The sequence below is a fragment of the Vanellus vanellus genome (assembly GCF_965231255.1).
Source record: "Vanellus vanellus genome assembly, chromosome: 11".
NCBI classification, from domain to species: domain Eukaryota; kingdom Metazoa; phylum Chordata; class Aves; order Charadriiformes; family Charadriidae; genus Vanellus; species Vanellus vanellus.
Window position 1 is genome coordinate 15,275,080 of NC_138916.1, and position 19,392 is coordinate 15,294,471.

Sequence of the window (19,392 nt, forward strand, 5' to 3'; positions counted from 1 at the left end):
TTCATTTTCCCAGCAGCATATTCCCTTTGCAATTAATAAAATGGCAGAAGCTAGAAAGCCTTTGAATGATGCAAGAAGCAGGGAATGGCATTATGGTCCTGCCCTAGATAGACGATTCAGCACATCAGATGTTACAGACGGACCTTTCCACCCATCATCTGGCCTTTGGTATGTTTTTCTGGGAGCCTTTGCCCTGGCCCACGTTTTGCAGCACACGCTGTCTTAATATAACAGCCTCTTTCCCAACTTGCTCTGGGGATAACTTGGCCCTGATGTCACAAAAGCAAGAAGGCCAGGAAGACAGAGAGAACAAGTAGGAAAAGGGAGGAGAACACATAAATGTCTAAATAAATGCCATCTCCTCTCCTGGCTTTGTTTTTCCATCCTGCCCGTAGGCTCATGTTTGAGACATTACAGTCTGTTGCCGTAATACTTGTCCTGGTACCAAAGAGCCAACTAACTGGTATTTGCATAAAGTAGAGTTAATAAAATTTTATTCTGGTCATGACCAAGGGAGAAAAATGACCTTTTGGTTTTTTTTCCTCCTTCAAGCAGAGGGTCAGGGACCAAAGGAAGCCAGGATAGAGAAGTTTCTAGAACTGAGTGGAGCCATGCAGTCAGATCAGCTTGGATCCAATGTTTGCATAAAGATTCAGCCTCTCCCTGTTGTAGTTTATTCCAGATGCTGTTTCAATGCTGCTACCAGCCCCTCTGGCTAGTAGCTCGCGGTGCTTCCCAGGGTGTTGGTGGTGCAGGGAAGAGGTACTGGAATGCTTCTTGAAGCAGCTCTCAAACCCAGCAGAGTGCTGTTCTCTGAAGAATAGCAGTTGATATTATCTGGTCCTGTCTGTTATCCCTACAGCTGGCATAGTTTCAGTCTGTAATGACACGAGCAGGCAAGGCCATGGTCCACGGGGTTTGCTGTGTCAGTGCACAAGGTATCAGACACTGCTTACAATTTCTTTGTTTTCTTTTCTTTTCAGGCCACCAAAAATTTGCTGATCTGGTGCAAAGAAAACTATAAAGGAGGTCTGCTTGTTTATACACTGACAAGCTGGCTTTCCGGCTCGGTCCATACTAGACTAAGCGCACCTCACCTTGGAAGCTAAGTGGTATGGGAGCTGGCTGAACAGATGACACCCAGGTAATCTGGGTTCTCTAGACGCAATAAGCAATACTCAATATGAATGAATATTGGAACACAGAAACCAAATGAACTAAAAGACTGTTCACATGCTCTCATCACTGCTGACAGTACATTAGAGAAGGGGAAAAATTTATCTTTGCTATTTAAAATATATAATGAAAGGAGATACTTTGAAGCGGATGTAGCTATTAATGGATCAGATGGAGACATTCTTTCCCAGGTACTATCTCACAAAGCATGAGTTGTTATGTGCTATAAGATTTTGATACAGCTTTTCTTTGCATGGGTGTGCATGGTGACATATTATTTGTTTCTATTGCTTTCCCATACGATCAGCCGGGCAGAAGGAGCGGGATGGCTGGGAAGTTTATGAAGTGATAGTTCTTGGTGGGAACATTTCTACTTGCCTTTCTGCTTAGCAACACGTAGATGAATGAAGCTGCTGTTGCAATGCACAAAACATGCCAAGGACACAGAGAAGAAAAGAAGGAAGAATGTGGCATTTGATAGGAAGTGGGCATTAGTTAGGTGCACATGGCAGGTATGATTCCTTCTCTGTTTCTGACTGTTGCTTTCTCTTCCCCTCACTTCACTTGCTTTAAAGTATTCCGTGGTCAACTGTTTCCTTGTTTACTGTCTTTGCAATTCCACACTTTCCCTCTTCATTTCCCTTTTCACAGATTATCTCCTGTGTTCTTCCCTTCTATGTATGTCATGGCAGCAGCTTTTCTGTGACAAAAAAGGACTGAAAATAGGACTCCAGCCGGGAAGTGGGATATCTGTGGTAGAAGAGTACGCTGAGGTCAAAGGAAGACATAACCACTAAGGACTGTTACACAGGGCCCTATGTGAGATGTGGTGGCCGTGTCTTGGCAGGATGTGAATGACCATCTAGCCATCCAAATGTCTGAGATAACAGCATAGTTAATATGGACGTAGCACTGACTGAGGATTTTGCCCTGAATGTAATAAACCACTGCATCGTTGTTGATGGGCTCCTATTTAAATCTTGTCTCAATGGTATTTCTTTCCACCTGTTATAACTTCTGTACAGATGAAAAGTCAATCCGTGCAGCTTTACGTGTTGAGTGTGCCACCATGCCACATACTGTTGGAAAGATGTTGCCTAGAAGATGCAGTTATGAACTGAAACCCCTATCATGTGTTACTGCCCGCATACCACAGTAAAAGTGGTAGGAAGTATCACAGTTAAATAACATCCATCCTCTGCCTTTTTGTTCGCTAGTGGCATAAATGCAGACTATGGATGCTTTGGTTAAAAACAAAAATATCTGCACAGGTACAAGTCATGTTTTTGCACCTGTGGGCCAACCTTTGCAATACTCCCCACAAGAGCCAAATTTACCCAAGATACAAGGTTGTGGTCCCTTCTCACACACGTGCTAGTAATGCAGTATGGGTTGGATGACAGAGGAGCAGTGACATCAATTTGCAGTCCCACCCCAATTAGTATAGTACTATTGGTGCCGAAACCTGTGCATATTTTGTTGAAAAGAAGAATGAAGAAAACCTGGTATCATCAGAATTTTATCCTTCTGAAATTCTCTGGTGTATAATAAGATCCGAGTTCCAGCTCAAAGTTTTTTCTACAGGTAGTGCAACAAGAACCAAAGTGTTTCTGTGGGGACTGTCTGGAGTTTAATGTAGGTTGTGCTCATGTTGCAGTGCTTCCCTCAATGGTTCCAGCAGCATTTTCTATTGAAGACTGAAGTGAAAGGAATTGATGTCATGACGCATTAGATGCCCTCTCCAAAAATCCTCCGCTTGCCTGCCATTTCCCTGTTGTAAGTAATCCTAAAATGTGACTCTCATACATATGCAGAAATCCCGAAACACTATTTGATTTGCTTATGGTTTATGCAATAGTGAATCGCATGCAATCAGCAGAGTATGGCTCAGAGAGATTAAGTTTTTGAACAGAAAAGAGGAACTAGTATTTGGAATGCTGACATTCCAGGTTCCCCTTTAGCTCTGGAGAAGAGATGCACAGGGAGCATTAAATTATGCAGCACTTTTATTGTCTCTTTCCAACGCGGCAGCAAAAATTAAATAGTTCAGTTCTGTGGGAGTTATTAGCACCTTCAGAGTCATGCTTAGGGCTGCAGGCACTGGAAAGCAGAATAATAGTGGAATATCCTCAGCAACACCACAGAAAGAATGGAATCAATTTTCTTGAACAAAGACAAGGATCCTTCAGCCCTGAGTCACACATCATGAATTTCTGAAGCATCACATGGAGATGGAGAGAGTGAGTGTTAGGCTGGGACTTGAAAAATGCTTGTTGACTCCTTTCTTAAAGAGAGAGGGTTTAAATTTAAGCTCTCTGAGACACGTGGTACAGGCAGATTGTTCTGACAGGCTTGTGCCATATGGAAGATAGAGATCACTGCTGTCATAATATAGGGCAAAGCCTCAGCAACAGTAGTACAGGATAAGGTCAGTATAGCTGTTACCAAAGTTCATCCTGTTTAGCATGCTGAGATAGCACTTTTTAGAATCGCTCACTGATCCATGACTCTGAAAGGTACGGGAGATTAGCAAGTAGCATCTGAAGAGGTTTATAGTGCTATGAGACCTCTGGAGAGAGAATTTAATGTGCCCATTGCCTACAATGGCACTAAGCAACCCAAACACTGCTGTAAGGGATTGGGTTGCTGACTAATTTATGTCACCATCCATCCAGGCTCCTAACCCGTCCTGTTCAGTGACACTAACGCTCCTGCCTAAGAGTGGATTTATACCCCAAGCAGTTATATTTTATCTGTGCAACGGCATTAGTTATGAGACTGACTCTGTTCCCCAGATCCCTATTTGAGCTGCTTGCCAGCTATCAAAGCAAATGATCTAAACTTACAGTCTGCAATAAGATACTGAGTAGTTTCATATGGGTATGGATCACACCAGTTATTGGAGTCCCGCATATTTTGGAGATATGCAATCAAGTAGACTGTGGCAGCTGACACACACCTAAGAAAGTGCTTCAGCTTTGTTAAAAGAGAAGAGGGGGAGAGTCCAGAGAGGCCAGCTCCTTCTTCACTCACAGAAGGAAATCAACAGAGTGCATATGGACTGTTTCCAAAAGGGAGTTGGTGTTACGGTTTTGCAGGTGACTGAGTGTATTTTGGGACTTGGGCTAGTGTCACCTATTTATGTTTTCTCTCAGAATGTAACAGAAAATTGGCTTGGTTTTGTCCTCACGCTGGGGCTTTGCCAGGGGCTGAAACACCTCACATCCAGATCTCTGTCCTGCTGCAGTCTTTGCAATATTGGGCTGCATGCTGTGATCATTAGCAAGAAACTCGAGGAGTAATGAGAGATTCTGATTTTCAGTACCACTGTGCCACTGTGTCTTTAGATGTAGAGGTCTAGTTTTAGCCAATTTCTACTGAAACTACGTAAAATAAAATAGAATATGTAAGAAAGAAATATTACAGGTGAAAGAATCAGTTCTTTCACATAAGCTGCTATTTTTTGCACAGGTAAAAAGGCATATAATAAGGGAGGTTCCAGGAGGATACAAACTGTATTAACGGACGTCATATTTGCAGTGAGGTCCCTTTTACACATCTCACCAATAGGTAGAGAGAAAGTGGAAAAATTAGGATACGTTACTGGAAAGGAACTTTCTAAAGGCATCTCAAATATATTGCTCGGACTGAAGAATTGTTTGGCTCTTTAGGGTTAACGTAGTTACTTGTTGATTAAAGAATAATTTTGTAATATGAGGCTGTTAAGAGTTTTACATCTCTAGGAAAAAGTGACATCTCTGGTGGGTTTAGAGCCATCACTACCTCCTTCCTGAATCAGAGAAAAACATCTGTCTGCTGAATCTTCTGTGTCTTTCACAGTATCAATACAATTCATACTTGTTCAGCTTGTGAAGTGTCATGGTATCACACTTTTACAAATGCACTTCACTATAGTGACAGTTTTATATTTTGGGCTGAAGACTATATTGCAGGTAGAAAGCACCAGCTGTGCTAGCTGCATCCCCTGAGGGTGGCCTAGCAGTCCCTCATTTCAGCAGAACGTCAATCAGCAGAGTGCAAGAGCGCATCAGGGAAGCTAATACATTTTCACGCTGGTTATACAGAGCAGGAACACTGCAGGCTCTGAAAAAGCCAAGTAGAATCCTGTGTTCCTGCGAAATACGAATTAATCTGTTTAGGAACTACTGCAAGGGGAAACATCACAATATACTGCACTGAGTCGCCTACCTTGGTGAGTAACTTTCTTCTCATGTTGTTGCAGTTTTCATTTGCTGCAGCTTTGGACTGGATCATGCTGGTGATCACACGCGGAGGATCAGGTGGGCTGTCTTCTGTCTCTGATGTGCATGGCAGTTGTGTTCTGGGACAGCAGTCAAAATCCTCTTGAACCCAACTGGTAGAGATCTCAAAGGGATCAGGGCATTTCTCATCAGGACTTGACCCATCGTCACTGTTTTTGGCATTGCAAAGTATAAGTGATCTTGAAATGGAGCGAAACTTTCTCGACTTCCTGTTCCCAGCGTTGCTCTTTCGATCCATCTTCAGAGAGCTGGTGGTGCTGCTCTTTTTCCTGTCATTCTCCCATTTATGCGGCATGATACTTTCAATAACTTTCTCCGTTTCTCTGGTGCTAAACATCCTCCAGGAAAGGAAATATAAAAAGTAAGTTGTCATATACCCCACTTTCTCCCACTTAATAACCTTCACTACTGAAAAGCCCTAATGAATAAATCGAATCAACAGAGCCTTTCAGTCTGCTAACAGCCACGTGATATCTCATGACTTGCTAATTCTGTTTCTTTGCAGGGCTCTACTAAATTCTCCTTCACCTTTTCATTCTCTTCCCATGCTCCTCAAGCACAATGGAGTGCTTTTAATAAATGTTTTTGATGCTTCCATTGTGCTGCTTCCTTTGGGCTTCTGCTGAATTTGCATGTTGAAATCCCAAATTGAAAAGGAAGCTACTTTAAAAGCATTATTCTATCCTCCTAATATTATTTGGAAAGAGGAAGCTCCTTCTGAAGTTTGATTCATAAAACCACTATAATTCAAAGATGATTAATCAAATTGTCGAGGTTAAGTTCTCTGCCTGGCACATCTGATTTGTAAGTGGTTTAGCAAAAGTAGATCTTAGCCATGAGAGAGTAAGGAATGTCAGGCTGATATAAAACTCCTCCTACCTTTGCAGACCAGAACTCACTTAAGACTGTGCATTTAACAGCTACAGAGAGATCCAGTGAAGCACTTAAGATGTGAATATCTGATTAGGGATTGAACTCTATAAAGGAATACAGCTCCAAAACATCAATCAAAAAATGTCCCATTACAGAAATGGTTTGTTTCAGCATACGATTCAGCATACAAAAATAAGAGAAAATGGAAGAAATGCTATACAATCAAAACGTGGCAAAAGTTGTAGTTTTTGTAAAATGAGTAAAGTAATGAGTATGATACGATAACAAAGGGGAGCTTTGTTAAACTGTTTCCTTTTTCTCTCAGAAAAGGTTTTCTAGAAATATTTTGGTAGGTATATGTCAGTGCTGAAAATTCAACAAGAGGAAGTCTAAATTAATTACTTTGGCTTTCTCACTTAATTTTTATTCTCATATTTATTACACAAATTTTTCTATTCTCTTCACAGTACCTAATTGATACTATATGCTGCTATTCTAGAGAAAACACCTATTGAAACTAAAGGATTTGCATAAATCAAAGATGCTATAGTTTTAAACACAAAATTGAAAATCAATGTAATTTGAAAAGCACTTCTCAAGTATACTATTGAGAGAAAAAGTCTATACATTGTGCTCTAAACTGGGTTGTTGCATTTGTTTTGGTTTGTTTTTTTTCCCTGCTTCTGTGCAGAATTAGGGTAAGCGTATGTGCACTTTGTACCTAAAACGCCACTGGTGACGTAGAAATATAAGGCAAATTTTCTAAAGGCTCTTTACAGCCACAACAATAAACATGGACCTGCAAGTCCTGGCCAAGCCAGATTCAGATAATAAATCTGAGCTAGCCTTATAACAAATCTGCAGGATTGTTTTCAGTTGTTTTTTTTTCCTCTCTCACACAAATAACAAGGAAAACCAAAAAGAGATGATAAACACTATGCCATTTAGTACCTGTCTAAAGGACCTCTATGGCATTTCTGGAGAAATACACAATCCAGTGTGAATCTGAATTTGTTTGGATTTGTAAAAGAAAAAAAAAAATTGCACATAGCATTTTCAGGAGCAGCAAGAGGTCCCTTCATCTCCCAGGGAGAAGGATGTTTATTTGTGCAGTCCTTTCTGGTATTTTTGATAGGTAATGCTTCTACAGCCTTCCATCATAACTTATTTTTCATCATACCAGTCCTAACCTAATACTGCTCTGCTCCCTGATGTCCCTTTTCCAAAACAAAATCCCTAACACTTCAGAAACTTGTGCCCTGAGTAATGAAACTTGTTAAATTCCCTAGCAGCATGCTATTCCAGGGCAAAGTTTAATTTGAAAGTATCCAGCAAACATGTCAAGTTCCACAAAGCTGGCGTGTTTTCTGCCCCTCTCCTGTGTGTCTTTGGGATCCTCTCTGCTCCTGTGGGAGAGTCTGACCCCACTGGATAGGAACACTGGAACCAAAGTCCCTGGGCTCCCAGCCTCCCCCACGCTGGCATGAGGGAAACTTTCAGGGTCAAACTGAACTACCATATTCTCCTTTCCCTTCAGTACAGAGAATGTGCTGCCTTTTTCTTTTTTTCAGAGTAGCCTCTCTTCTCATGAGTAACAAGGTTTGTAACCATGGCTGAATGCGGCCACGATGTGGATGGAGGACTGCCCAACAGCAGAGCCACGCTCCCTCCCTGTGACGCAGAGCACACGCTGAATGAAAGGACATCTAAGCCTATGTGTAAGGAGACAGAGGCCAGAGGGGATGGGGAAAGGTATGACATAGATGGAGCTCAGCTTTAAAACATGGTCTTTGTGGTTGACATGGGGTCTTATTTCTCTAGGACCAGTCTCCCTTCCTGCACTGAGAGAAGCTACTTTTTCAAACCTCTATGTGGTGATTTATTTGTAAGTATAGAGATGAAAACTGCTATGAATTATCTTAGAAAAATAATTTTGAGAACTGAAATAAGTAGTGGTGGTATAATTCAGCATCACAAATTTGCAAATTTTTGTATGCTTTTTCATTAAGTAGATATTAGTTAAAAGCTGACTGACACTTATCCCTATGAATACGTAAAGACTATCAAGGTTCGGAGATTTTATTTGTTTGTTTTAAAAAAGACACTTTTTAGTGGTTTTGTAAGTCTAAAAGTTTAGTTTACCTTAATACAGATGTACCTAATTGCAATTTTTGAGTTGGGAAATCCCTGTTAGCATTCCCAGTGTATTAGGAAATTAATCTTGTCAAGCTTGATGTTGCAGGTAGGTAAAAATGCAATCTGGCCCGTTAGATCAGAGTGTGGAGTTGAAAAAGCAATAGGGTGGCTAGGATGAGGGGAACTTCTGCAAGTACCTCCCCACAGCACCTGGCTAGGTGTGTGGAAGCGCATCACTTGAAAGTCTGCAACAGGGATTGGTGCTCCTTCGGCGATTCTGGCAATCGCTATCAGACACTAGCAATAAGAATGTCAGAAACAAGCCCAAGTTGCACATTCAGACCTAAACAATCTTGCCTATGGGGGAAAATTAGAAGAAATAGCACTTTTCATTCAAGGATTTCAACGTTTTACAAACATTTACTGCGCTCTCCCTTCCCCAAAGAGAAAGAATTTAAAAAGAGCTATTAAGCACATGGGTTGATAGCTTAATGGTCAAAATACAGCTCTCTGGAGACTGGCATGCTAGAATGAAGGATGGAGATATGCAGGAGCCCTTTCTCACTCTGCCTTAAGCTTAAGAGGGAGCACTGCCATCGGCAGTAAATGCTCCAAGAGGTGCCCCTGACTATGCTAAGCATCTGGGATGCAGGGAACGCAGAGAAGCACCTGTTGAAACAGCGAGGAAAACTGTTTAAAGAGCACTCTGCCATCCCATCCCCCTGCAATGCTCCTGAGGAATTTTACTTTGTGCAGAGAGAACATCTCTTTTGCCCTGCTGCATTAGCTATTTCCTCCTCCCCCACCCTCGCCAGAGCTCCATCAGCTCCAAGACCAAGTTTAACCCTGAATGACTTACCTAGTATCTTAAAGCAAGCCAGTGGCCAAGGTGAAAATAAACCCAGCAGACCTGAAGACTTCCAGTTAAATACTTGCTTTTGCTCTAAGTATTAAATCACAGCCCAAGTCTTAACTAAGGCAACATCCTTTCCAGAGCTGCTGATTCAGGGTTGCATAAGTGACAGAAATATAGGAGGTACCAAAAACATAGACTATAAGTTTTCCAATAAAAATATCCAGAAATGTTATTTTACACAGAAAACAATATCGTAAGTGCCAGAGAAGCTTTATGATTCATAGCCATCTTCCTCCAAATTTAATTCAAGGTATTGTGGGTACGGACAATTACTTCAAAGTCAATTCTCCAAACCATTCATCTCTCCCTCCAGTGCACTCACTGCTTGTCATTTTCTCTTGCCATTCTTATACCTCCAGCATGCCTGATGGAAGTTGTCTGTGGTTTGTAATGCAAACCAAATGTTCCTTCTCTGTTTTTTTTTTTGTTTTTTGTTTTTTTTTTTTCCCCCCAAGCTTTATTTTTCCAGCTTTAAGTTTAAAAAGCCCTAACTCTGTCTTCTGCAAACAAAATACATGATTTGAGCTGTGCCCATTTGGTTCAAATTTTTGGTTGGATATTAAACTGAGCGTTTACAAGATGCAAATAATTTGGTGTAGCTCCCAGATTGAATGCGAGTGCTCTGCTGTTAACCAGACAGTAGGAAAGATAGAACTTTTCTTTACTAGCAAGAACAAGATGAGTTTTACATTACCAAGTGCTAACAGCATGATATCTTGCATCCCATTTTAATCTAGATCTTGTGATCTTTGTCAGATTCATTACTGAGCACTGCTATTAGCACTGAACTACTGCAGAAGTCTAAGATTTCCAGGCAGTAGGAAGAGCTAGAGATTTTGAAGTTTTCTAATAAAGAGTAAGAAACTCTTGTAGAGTTGAATTTGCTGTTAAAAAAATAAAAAATTAAAAATCCCTAATTGTAATATAAAAATTCAAAAGGAGGAACTTACAACAGCGAGGCAGACAAACCTGACTCCTGCAGAAGGCTGTTCCTCTTCATAGGCCTGGCAAAAAAAGACAGAGTGAATAATTGAAAACACACTCTCATGGTGTCACGTGACTCAGTTTCAGTAATTCTGCTCAGTACATTGGAACGGAGCTATTGTTTCCTAATTGAAGAAAATGTCAGCAAGGATAGATAAACAAAAGCAATGGGATGCACTATTGGGGAAACTGTTTCCAGCAGGCTTCCCAGCTACCCAGAGAAAGCAAGACCATTTAAGGAGTTTGTTTTTACCCATCACTCTCTGGTCCTAGGATTGATGGGGTGCAGGCATGTTAAACCTAGTTGGGGGGAGGTGGGGGGGGGGGGGCAGCCAGAATCCATGCTAATCAAGTGCAGGATTTCCTGCTGGAAGCTGAGATGGCAAGCATGTTTCTCATAATTTTTAGCAGATATTTTAGACGTTAAGCTAAGAATTTCATAGGCCACTTCTGCTCCAGGAGCAAAACATCATAGGAGCCACTTTTGAATGCCAAGCCCTTGTATCGTGCACCAGGAAGCAGCACGATCCCTTTACCCTATCAGTTCTTAAATATTCTCGCCTTTATGGGCTAGGCTGCGACCTTGTGATCCAACCTGATCAAGGACTCAGAAAATTGTTGCTTTTTAGATTTCTCTGAGAAATGAGAACTATACCATGGATTCCACATTGCCTTAATCACATCTTGTAATGTGCTGCAAAGTAAATGCTTCATAGTCTGTTCTACTATTGTGGCAACTCCCCCCACAAAACACTGCTTGAGTTGCGACTACCGTCGGTGGTGGGAGCAGGCAGCCACCTTTCTGCCACATCCCTAGGCACACTTGGCTGGTTTTCATCAATCACACAGATCAATGTGTCAGTCCCTGCTTGTCAATCCTCCATTCTGCTCACACTGACAAATAACAATCTTGCTGCAGAAACCTACTTTCTCTCGATGAGTTTTTCTGCTAAGATACATAGGGCGTTTGTAAATTAAAAAAAAAAAAGTTTCATAATGTAAAGAATTGTCTCAGAAACAGTTTTCATTAGTTTATTAAACTAATGATGCCTCTTTGGAATGTTCTCACAAACTATAAATCCTATACTTTCCAGGAAAATGTAAACAGAAACCTGAATTTTACATCTGGCCCTGTCTGGCCATGGAAATGGCCAACAAGAGTGCTTAGACACCTGCTGCTCTCTGTGTTCTGTGGCTCAAAGGTCCTGGCTTTATTGGCCTGTCACTAAACTCACAAAAGAGAGAGAGAAATTGTAAAATATGTTTAAAATGTTGCACTAATATGGTGTCATGTTTAGTGGTCCTGTGACTTCTAGATAAAACATGGGCTGCGAAGACAAGCATCTGCCCCATGGGAATGATGTATGTACGGGAGAAAAAGTGAAAATGAAATCTCTGCTCTGTACGGTGTCTACAGGAGCACTGAAACATTCTTAATACAATTGTGTGATAATACAATTGTCGCTAATTTATATGTTCAGTGTTTACAAAAAGGAAAGAATTTGACATTATTTTCTCAACAAATTAAGTTTTCAGGATATTAGTTTCCCCAAAGGAAATCTGTTGTAAAGGAAATGGTTTTAACCTGGATCACTGGATGACAATAAACATGGAATGATGCCCAACTCTTTTAACTTCTAGTCTTGTAGAAGAACCATAATTTGACATAATTTGAGTAGTGAACAACAGTTATCAATTAGCATTCCTGGAAAGGAGAAATAGGGAGCTGATTTTGTGTTTTGGGAAACAGTTCCTCACTGTATTTGAATAGAAAGAACAGTGACCTTGTACATAAAATGGGGTTTTATAGTGCTAGTACTGTAAAAATGAAATATCAATGAGGATGCAGTTACATACTGTTTACTACTTAACTGTCTTACACTGTAACACACACGTTTTTGTTTAGCAATAGAGAACTCATTCACACAAAATCTCAACAGCCCATGAGTTTTGATCCAAACTGATTGAACTGGAAGCTCAAAAGCATTGGAAGGCATTTTTTTATTTCTTCCCATTGTCACATGTTATTGCATTTCCTGACTATGGGCTGAATGCTGTAGTCCCTAAGCCACTGGGAGTTCTGTTCATTCAGAATCTGGACTTCTGCCAGGGCAGCAGCAGAAACATAAATATCACAAGGAGGGGCTGTTTTTTTCATGTTGTTTCACTCTAACCTTTTGCAGTTTTTTCCATCTTCTCTGTACAGTAATTGTTCAGTGCCCAGCGGTGAACAGAAAAGCACATTTTTAGAATCCATAAGGAAAAGGAGAGAGAGAGAGAGAACCTCTGCTGTGCCTGCCGTGTTGCGCTAATGGTATGCTTTGATATTGGATACTGTGCTCCATCTTCATTACTTAGCTCAAAGGTATTGTACCAGGAAAATGGCAATGAACGCTGATCAGAGGCTGGAATTTTGTATTAAAAGACTGAAATTATGCGGCTTCTCCTTTGCAGACAGCAGCTGCGTTAATAAAGGCTTATGAGATAATAGGTACTATAAGGAAAATCAGCTGGGTTTCTTCACTGCCTTCTTATGTGAGGGACAGGAAAAGAATGCAGTAAAACAAAGAGAGTTCAAACAACTAAAAGGAAATCCTTGAAACTTAAAGCATAATTAATATGTGGAACAAGAAGATAGCAGAAATCATAAGCATTTTGAAGTTAGCTGTTTTGCCTTTGATTTCAGTGGGACAGAGATTTCACCCCAAGAGTTGAAAATAATACCTGCAGTTAAAGGGAATAGCGTGCAGAAGGGGCAGAAACTCTCGCTTCAGAATAAAAGTCAAGCAGTAGGATTCACAGGTAGAGGGATCCTTCTGCTCTGGGATAGGGTCCTAGTTACCATAAAATGGAAGAACTTTTCTATCATCTGGAGTTAGTGTCTATTGGAGGTGGGAAAAGGAAATAGAGGAGCCATTGAATTTATTTTTTATGACAGCTCTTCTCTTTTGTCTGACTAAAATCAGGCTGTGTCTGGAACCGCAGCAGATACAGGAGCTGATCCTTCTTTTCCCCAAATTATTTTCCATATCCAAAGGTTTGGATTCTAGAGAACAAATATTCAGAGTATTCAGTACTAAATATTTTGCCTGTTGCTACTGGTAATAGCCTTTTCCAAAAAGGAGCTTATAAATTTAAACAGAACATTAGTACTGGGCAAAGCAAATCTAAGTAATGATGGAACTTAGCCTCAATCCTGATCTCCACCCAACTCCAAATACTGCTTGTGGTAATAGGAAAGAAAGCCAATAGTTTGGGGTGTTCTAGTTTTTGTCCTGTCCTTACATTGCTCAGCAAACTGATGAATTACTTTTGCCTTAAACACAGTCACAATTTTCACATGTTGCCATATTCCAGACAACAATTATGCCGCACAAGACAATCCATCCCCTTATTGCTGCTAAGCCAGGACTGGATTAGTCATCTCTGTCTTGGGTTTCGCAACCTTCACTCTGCCCTTCCGTCCATCAAAACATAGCAACATGGCATATTGAGTCACCCTATAAGCACAGTTAATCCAGCATCCTTCTCCAGCAATGGCTTACAGCAATTGCTTCAAAGGAATTACCTTGTTAAAAAAAAAAAAAAAAAAAGAAAAAAGAGCAAGAGAGAGCTTGCTTTCAGGAACAGTTTCTTTTGAGTACCTTATTGGTAAGGGTAGGCTGGCACTCTGAGGTTTTGTAAGTATTCCAAAATTGTTGGAGCTTTTTACGTTATGATTGGATAGTCTTGTTTTAGCAGAAGCTACGGCTGCCCCATAATGGATAAGTATTGCATTATGTCAAATTAGGTAAATCTCCTTCTAATTCCTTTCGTCACTTAGTACCTAACTTTTGCCAGGAAGCATGAAGGATTTTTTTTTTTTTTCTTCTACAGATGAAATAAATCCTGTGTAATGTAACTGTAATTTATCCATTTCTGGCTCCCATTAAGCTTTTGATTTCAAGAGTATCCAGATGCAATGAATTTCATGTGCTACATAAAAATGTACTTCCTTGTAGTTGTATTAAATTCACTGCCTCTAAGACATGTTCAGTTCTTGTACTAGGAAAAATATCCTGATCTCCATGTCTCCGTAGAATCCTTTTCCTATTGATCTCTGTACTGATGTCATCCTCTATCTCCTCCATACCTTTATCTTTTCTTCTTCTGCCCCTCCTTTCTCTCAGCTTCATGCTGCTTTCATATGTTTGGATCTCCTGCTTTTTCTTCAGATCCTTTTGTAAAAATCCACTTCTTTTTTTGAACTTTATTACCTGACTCTTTTTGATAATAGTATCCAGCTCTGCAGCCTTCTGGACTGATTTCCAGTGAATTGCCTTCCTGTGAGTTAATAAAAGTTCCTAGACCTTGTCTTCCCAAATACCTTTGTGTTGTGTGACGTGCACTCACGCTCTGCACGATTACTAACCTTATTCTGGTGTCCTTATCTCTAAGGCACTGCAACAAGTAAGCTGTAAAATATTGCTTGTATAGTTCCATGGAAGAGAGTCTAATACCAAGTGTGCACCCATCAAAAAGTATTTTTACCTCATCTTGAGAGTGTATGCTGGAACTCTATGAAGAATATGTTGCTGTATACATACAACGCTTTGTTTACAGACAAAGGAGCCCATGTGACCCACGTAAGTATTGTGTTAAGAGCGTGTGACTGAAAAATTCCAGCACTATCAGTGTAAAGAGCATTGGCTGTAGCCATGGTAGGGTATATGAGGCACAGCAAGAATGGTACCCTTTGAAAAAAGTGTTGTGGGTTGTGTTTGTTATTTTAATATTTTTTTACTGGCTATATGGACTATGTGTAAGCGATTATATTGGGTTTAGAGAAACACTACAGAATATTTGGGTCAGCTATGAAGTTGCTAAATACCTGGTACTGAAGAAGAGGTCCATCAATTTTTTTAAAGCCATTAACCAATACACAGATTATAAGTTACTGCAGCACCAGAGTAATAAAAACATTATGTGAGCTCCCCTGTATGGTGTCATTCTAATTTAAAACAAATATTTTAAAAAGTTATGACTTTACCTCTTCTTTCCACATTTCCAGTCATATAATGTTCCTTTTTCATCTGACTTTGCATTCCTTTTGATTTATAGTCCCCTGAACCGTAGGCTGACATAAGGGGCCCTTTAGGTTGAATGAAAGGAGAATTACCAATTGCCAAAGCTATGATTTATCAGGAAAAAAAAGTAAAGGGCAAAAGAAAAATGAACTTACTCTACATGCAAAAAAATAAAAAATCATATCAAAATTTTCCCCTGTATTTTTCATGAGTTCAGTATGAAAGGTGTATTTGGACCTGTCTAGTTTTATATTTTATTGTGAGTCCATGTTGGATTCTGTCATATTCATTGCTACTGCCTTCTCCTTTAGTCCATAAACAGCCAGATATGAATGAATGGATGTACTGAAAAGGTGAAAATATTTAGTCCATCTGAGTACCAGTGGCATATTTTACTCTGGCACAGGCACCACTTTCTACAGCAGCCTGATCTCAGTCTCACTGAAGTCGGGGGCTTGTTATCCTTTAGTATTTCACAGACAGCATGCATGGTCCTGTCTTGGTTGCTGGGTTTGTTGGTTTGGGGTTTTGGATTTTTTTTGAGGGCAAGTCTTGTAGAGTTTTTTGGTTTTTGTTTTGTTTTTAATTAGTATTGTCAGTGATTGATAAGGAATCATGCAATCTCTTCTCTTGGATATCTATGCCTGAGTAAGGTGACGCTAACACATTTACAAGGTTGTCATTTCAACTGCAAGGCTTTAGCAGTAGCTGCTTCTGAGGATTTGTCGTTCCTGGTGCCTGGCAGAGGCAAAGCTACTTAATACAGGCTGCTTCTTAACGCTGCATTAAACAAGTCTTGAGGACACGTCACATTGCTGCTTCTTTACTTTATCTCTAAGGCTGTGACAATCAGAATGAAGGTAAGCGGGTGGGTTTTGTTTGTGTTGTTGAAGATAACAGTATAAAGCTCCAGTGGCAGCCCTCTTGCTCTTAACTTCTGTGACACTAGCTTCTAACACTAACTTCAGTTGTAATGCACACCACGTATGTTACTCATTAGCATTATTGTTGACACCAAGAGGAGACTAGATTATTCTACAGGTTTCTCATGGGTGAAACAGTATAATCTGTCACATAAATAGCTCCCTGGTAAGACATAAAAACACAATGCTTCTGGTGCTTCATGAGATCTGATGACACCCTGCTCATAGGTGTGACAGATGGTGCTGGAGTCAGCTGTAGCATGCTGAGCACTGTAGGATCTAGTGTCTTTGGGACATGACTTTTCTTCCATATTTTGAAATCAGCCTACACCTTCAGAGCGGTATCTAATGTTAGATAGCTTGGAGGTAGTGACTGGGAGATCTCAGCTGAGGATTCCTGATCTTGGATTTTGTTTTTCCTGCAGAATCACAGGTTTTAAGCCCACAAGAAGTTGTTCTAATTAGCTAGTCTAATTGACCTGTCAAAGAGAAATAATTAACCTGTAATCCCTGTATTGATGGCAAGAACTTCTTCTCCAGGTAAAACATACCTTTTAAAACAAGCACCAAATCTGAATGTACAGACGTTATTCCACCAATCTTGAAAACTTGCTATATCCTCAGATAGATTGTTACTCTGGTTAGTTACCATTTCTTTCAAATATTGATGTGTCCTCATGCTCATTTGCTTTTATTTCTGTATTTGTCCAAAAGAGCTTGACTACTACTGTTATGGCGCAGTAAAGGTCCATGATCCCTTCCTCGGCATTTTTTGTGAAGATCAGTAAGGGGACCATGGGGTGGGAAGTGTCATGGAACCTTATTGCATGACCTAGTATTTGATTGCTTTGGGGGGTTTGTGATGATCTCAGTTTAAACACTGGGAAAATAACTGTTAGGTCCACACTGTCTGTAGCGCAGGGCTACCACATAGTAAGCATTAGGGAGTGGAAGGGGTACCTTAAGAACGTGGTATAACTCAGATCACAGGTATTATATTTCTTTTGCAGCCGATGGAGGGGACAAGAGTAGCTGTATGATTGGATTGCGTGACAGATTGTCGGCCTCCTGACTACACGGCTGTCTTGTGAATAGACTGTCTGGATACGCACAAAAAGACGGTATGTCTGCGAATGTGTAAAACGGCGTGTTGAGGCTCACACAATGCCAAGTATTACAGTAGGCTTGGTCCCAAGGGCAGACACTGGACCCTGACACTGGAGCAGAGATGTGCTCAGGAAGGTCAAATTTTCCAGGGTCCTTTCCTCATGTATACTCACTTTTGATCCAGACGATATCTAATCATCTCTCCAGAAAAATTAATACTATATCCTTCATCTCAGTTTGGATTTCCCAAAAGAACCAGCCTCTTCTGGAATTTAAGTCCCAAGCAATTGTCCAAAATCACGTTCCAAGGCAACCATATAACCAACAACATAACCCTGGATTTCCATTCTGGTTCTTTCCTTTTTCTTCCACATCTTTTAAACTGATTATAAATTTTGTCTTTTAGTTCATGATGTGAATCTTAGAAGACTTGACTCAAAACAGCATTCAAGAGTTAAGAATATCCAGACCTTTGGAGGTTGCGTGCAAGAACAGGAGTTTTAAAGGTGATTTTTTTCCTATTTATGGCTAAAACAAAGGACCTTAAACGTATAAAATGGGTAGAGGAAAAATATTAAGATATTGACAATATCAGTTTAGGCTCAGCATTAATTTGGGCAAAGGTGTAAACTACCTATAACTGAACTTTACCAACCACATCTAATACACGCCACTCACTAAAAAGCAGTAAAAACATGACCCAGCTCATTTTTTGACAGAATGCTGCATTGAGTCTGGAGATCTCCTTCTAGCTCTGATAGTGACCTGCTGTTTCGGCCTTAGATAGATTTATTTTGCCTCACTTCTGAACCTTTGTCCTCATCAATGAAAATGGGTTGTGGCTGCACTTTCTTTCTTGGATGTGTGGGGTGGGGGTTTCTCTGATGAAAAGCACTGTAAGATACTTAAATGGTATTTTTTTTAATGGGACAATAAACAAAATGATTAACAATTACTCTTAGAAAACAATAAGAATTTTCTGGTGTCAAGTAAAGATATCCTACACCAACCCATCTCTTATTATGCAGAATCTGTCATATGCAAAGTTTATTCCATATAATAAATCATGCGAGTTGTTTTACAGTGTTTAGTATGTGTCATACTGTAATACAGACAGCATAAATATTACATTATAACAGCACTTGGCAAACAAAACCAGCAGATCACATCATAGGGCGCTCTCTAATAGCAAAGACCTGTAAAAGTGACGAAGAGGCCATCATCTGTTGGGTCAGTCCTTCAGCATAAATTGAAGTAATTTGACAGCCCCGCAGCTTTATGTCCTCCACTGACAGCCACAGGCTGGTACAGTGGGGCAAGAGGGGGGGGCGTTTTGTCCCCACCTCCACCCTGACAGCAATCCCCCTGCAGAGGAGCAGCACAGGGTGCTCCGGAAGCCTCTGCGCTGACTGCGTCTCCCAGGGGACCGCTTGCCAGGAGGTACGCACTCAGCTCAGACCGTAACAGCTCCACAACAAATGAGGTTACACTGGCAGCACGGTTAATATATCATCAATATGTGCATGCTATACTAGCCTGCGTGTTTTTTCGGTAGGTTCATACTGTATGAACCAGTTACTAATGAGGCTCATCATAAAGAGTACTATTAAGTGAACGCTGCGTTAATAATGCTGGCAAGGTTTCAAGACTACAGATGTTATTTATAGTATATGACTAAACAAATACATATCCCCTTTGAGGCTGAGACTCTGGAGCAATTTACTGATTTCCTGTATAGGCTAGTGCATGCAGAGATTCAAGTAAACAGTGCATTTGGATGTCTTGCTTGGAACTATGCTCTGAAACTGTAGTAGATAATCACACTAATGCTTAATTTTAAAATGGCTTGGACATGTGTATGTGTTTTCAGAGGATTAGATACTATGCCTATGCAGTTCTCACGGAGAAATGCATTTTTTTGCACTGCT

The 19,392-nt window shown here is 40.4% G+C and overlaps 1 protein-coding gene across 1 annotated transcript in view; it reads right to left on the bottom strand.

Annotated features, from left to right (window-relative positions):
• IL16 (interleukin 16) overlaps positions 1 to 10,384 on the bottom strand; it is a gene marked incomplete at its 5' end in the record, with an annotated part of 38,086 nt that extends 27,702 nt beyond the window's left edge. Inside the window, 2 exons of the mRNA XM_082489036.1 lie at positions 5,386 to 5,797; positions 10,335 to 10,384. Of these exons, the coding sequence (XP_082345162.1) occupies positions 5,386 to 5,797; positions 10,335 to 10,384 (462 nt within the window). The remainder of the gene's footprint in view (positions 1 to 5,385; positions 5,798 to 10,334) is intronic.
• Positions 10,385 to 19,392: the final 9,008 nt, after the last annotated feature.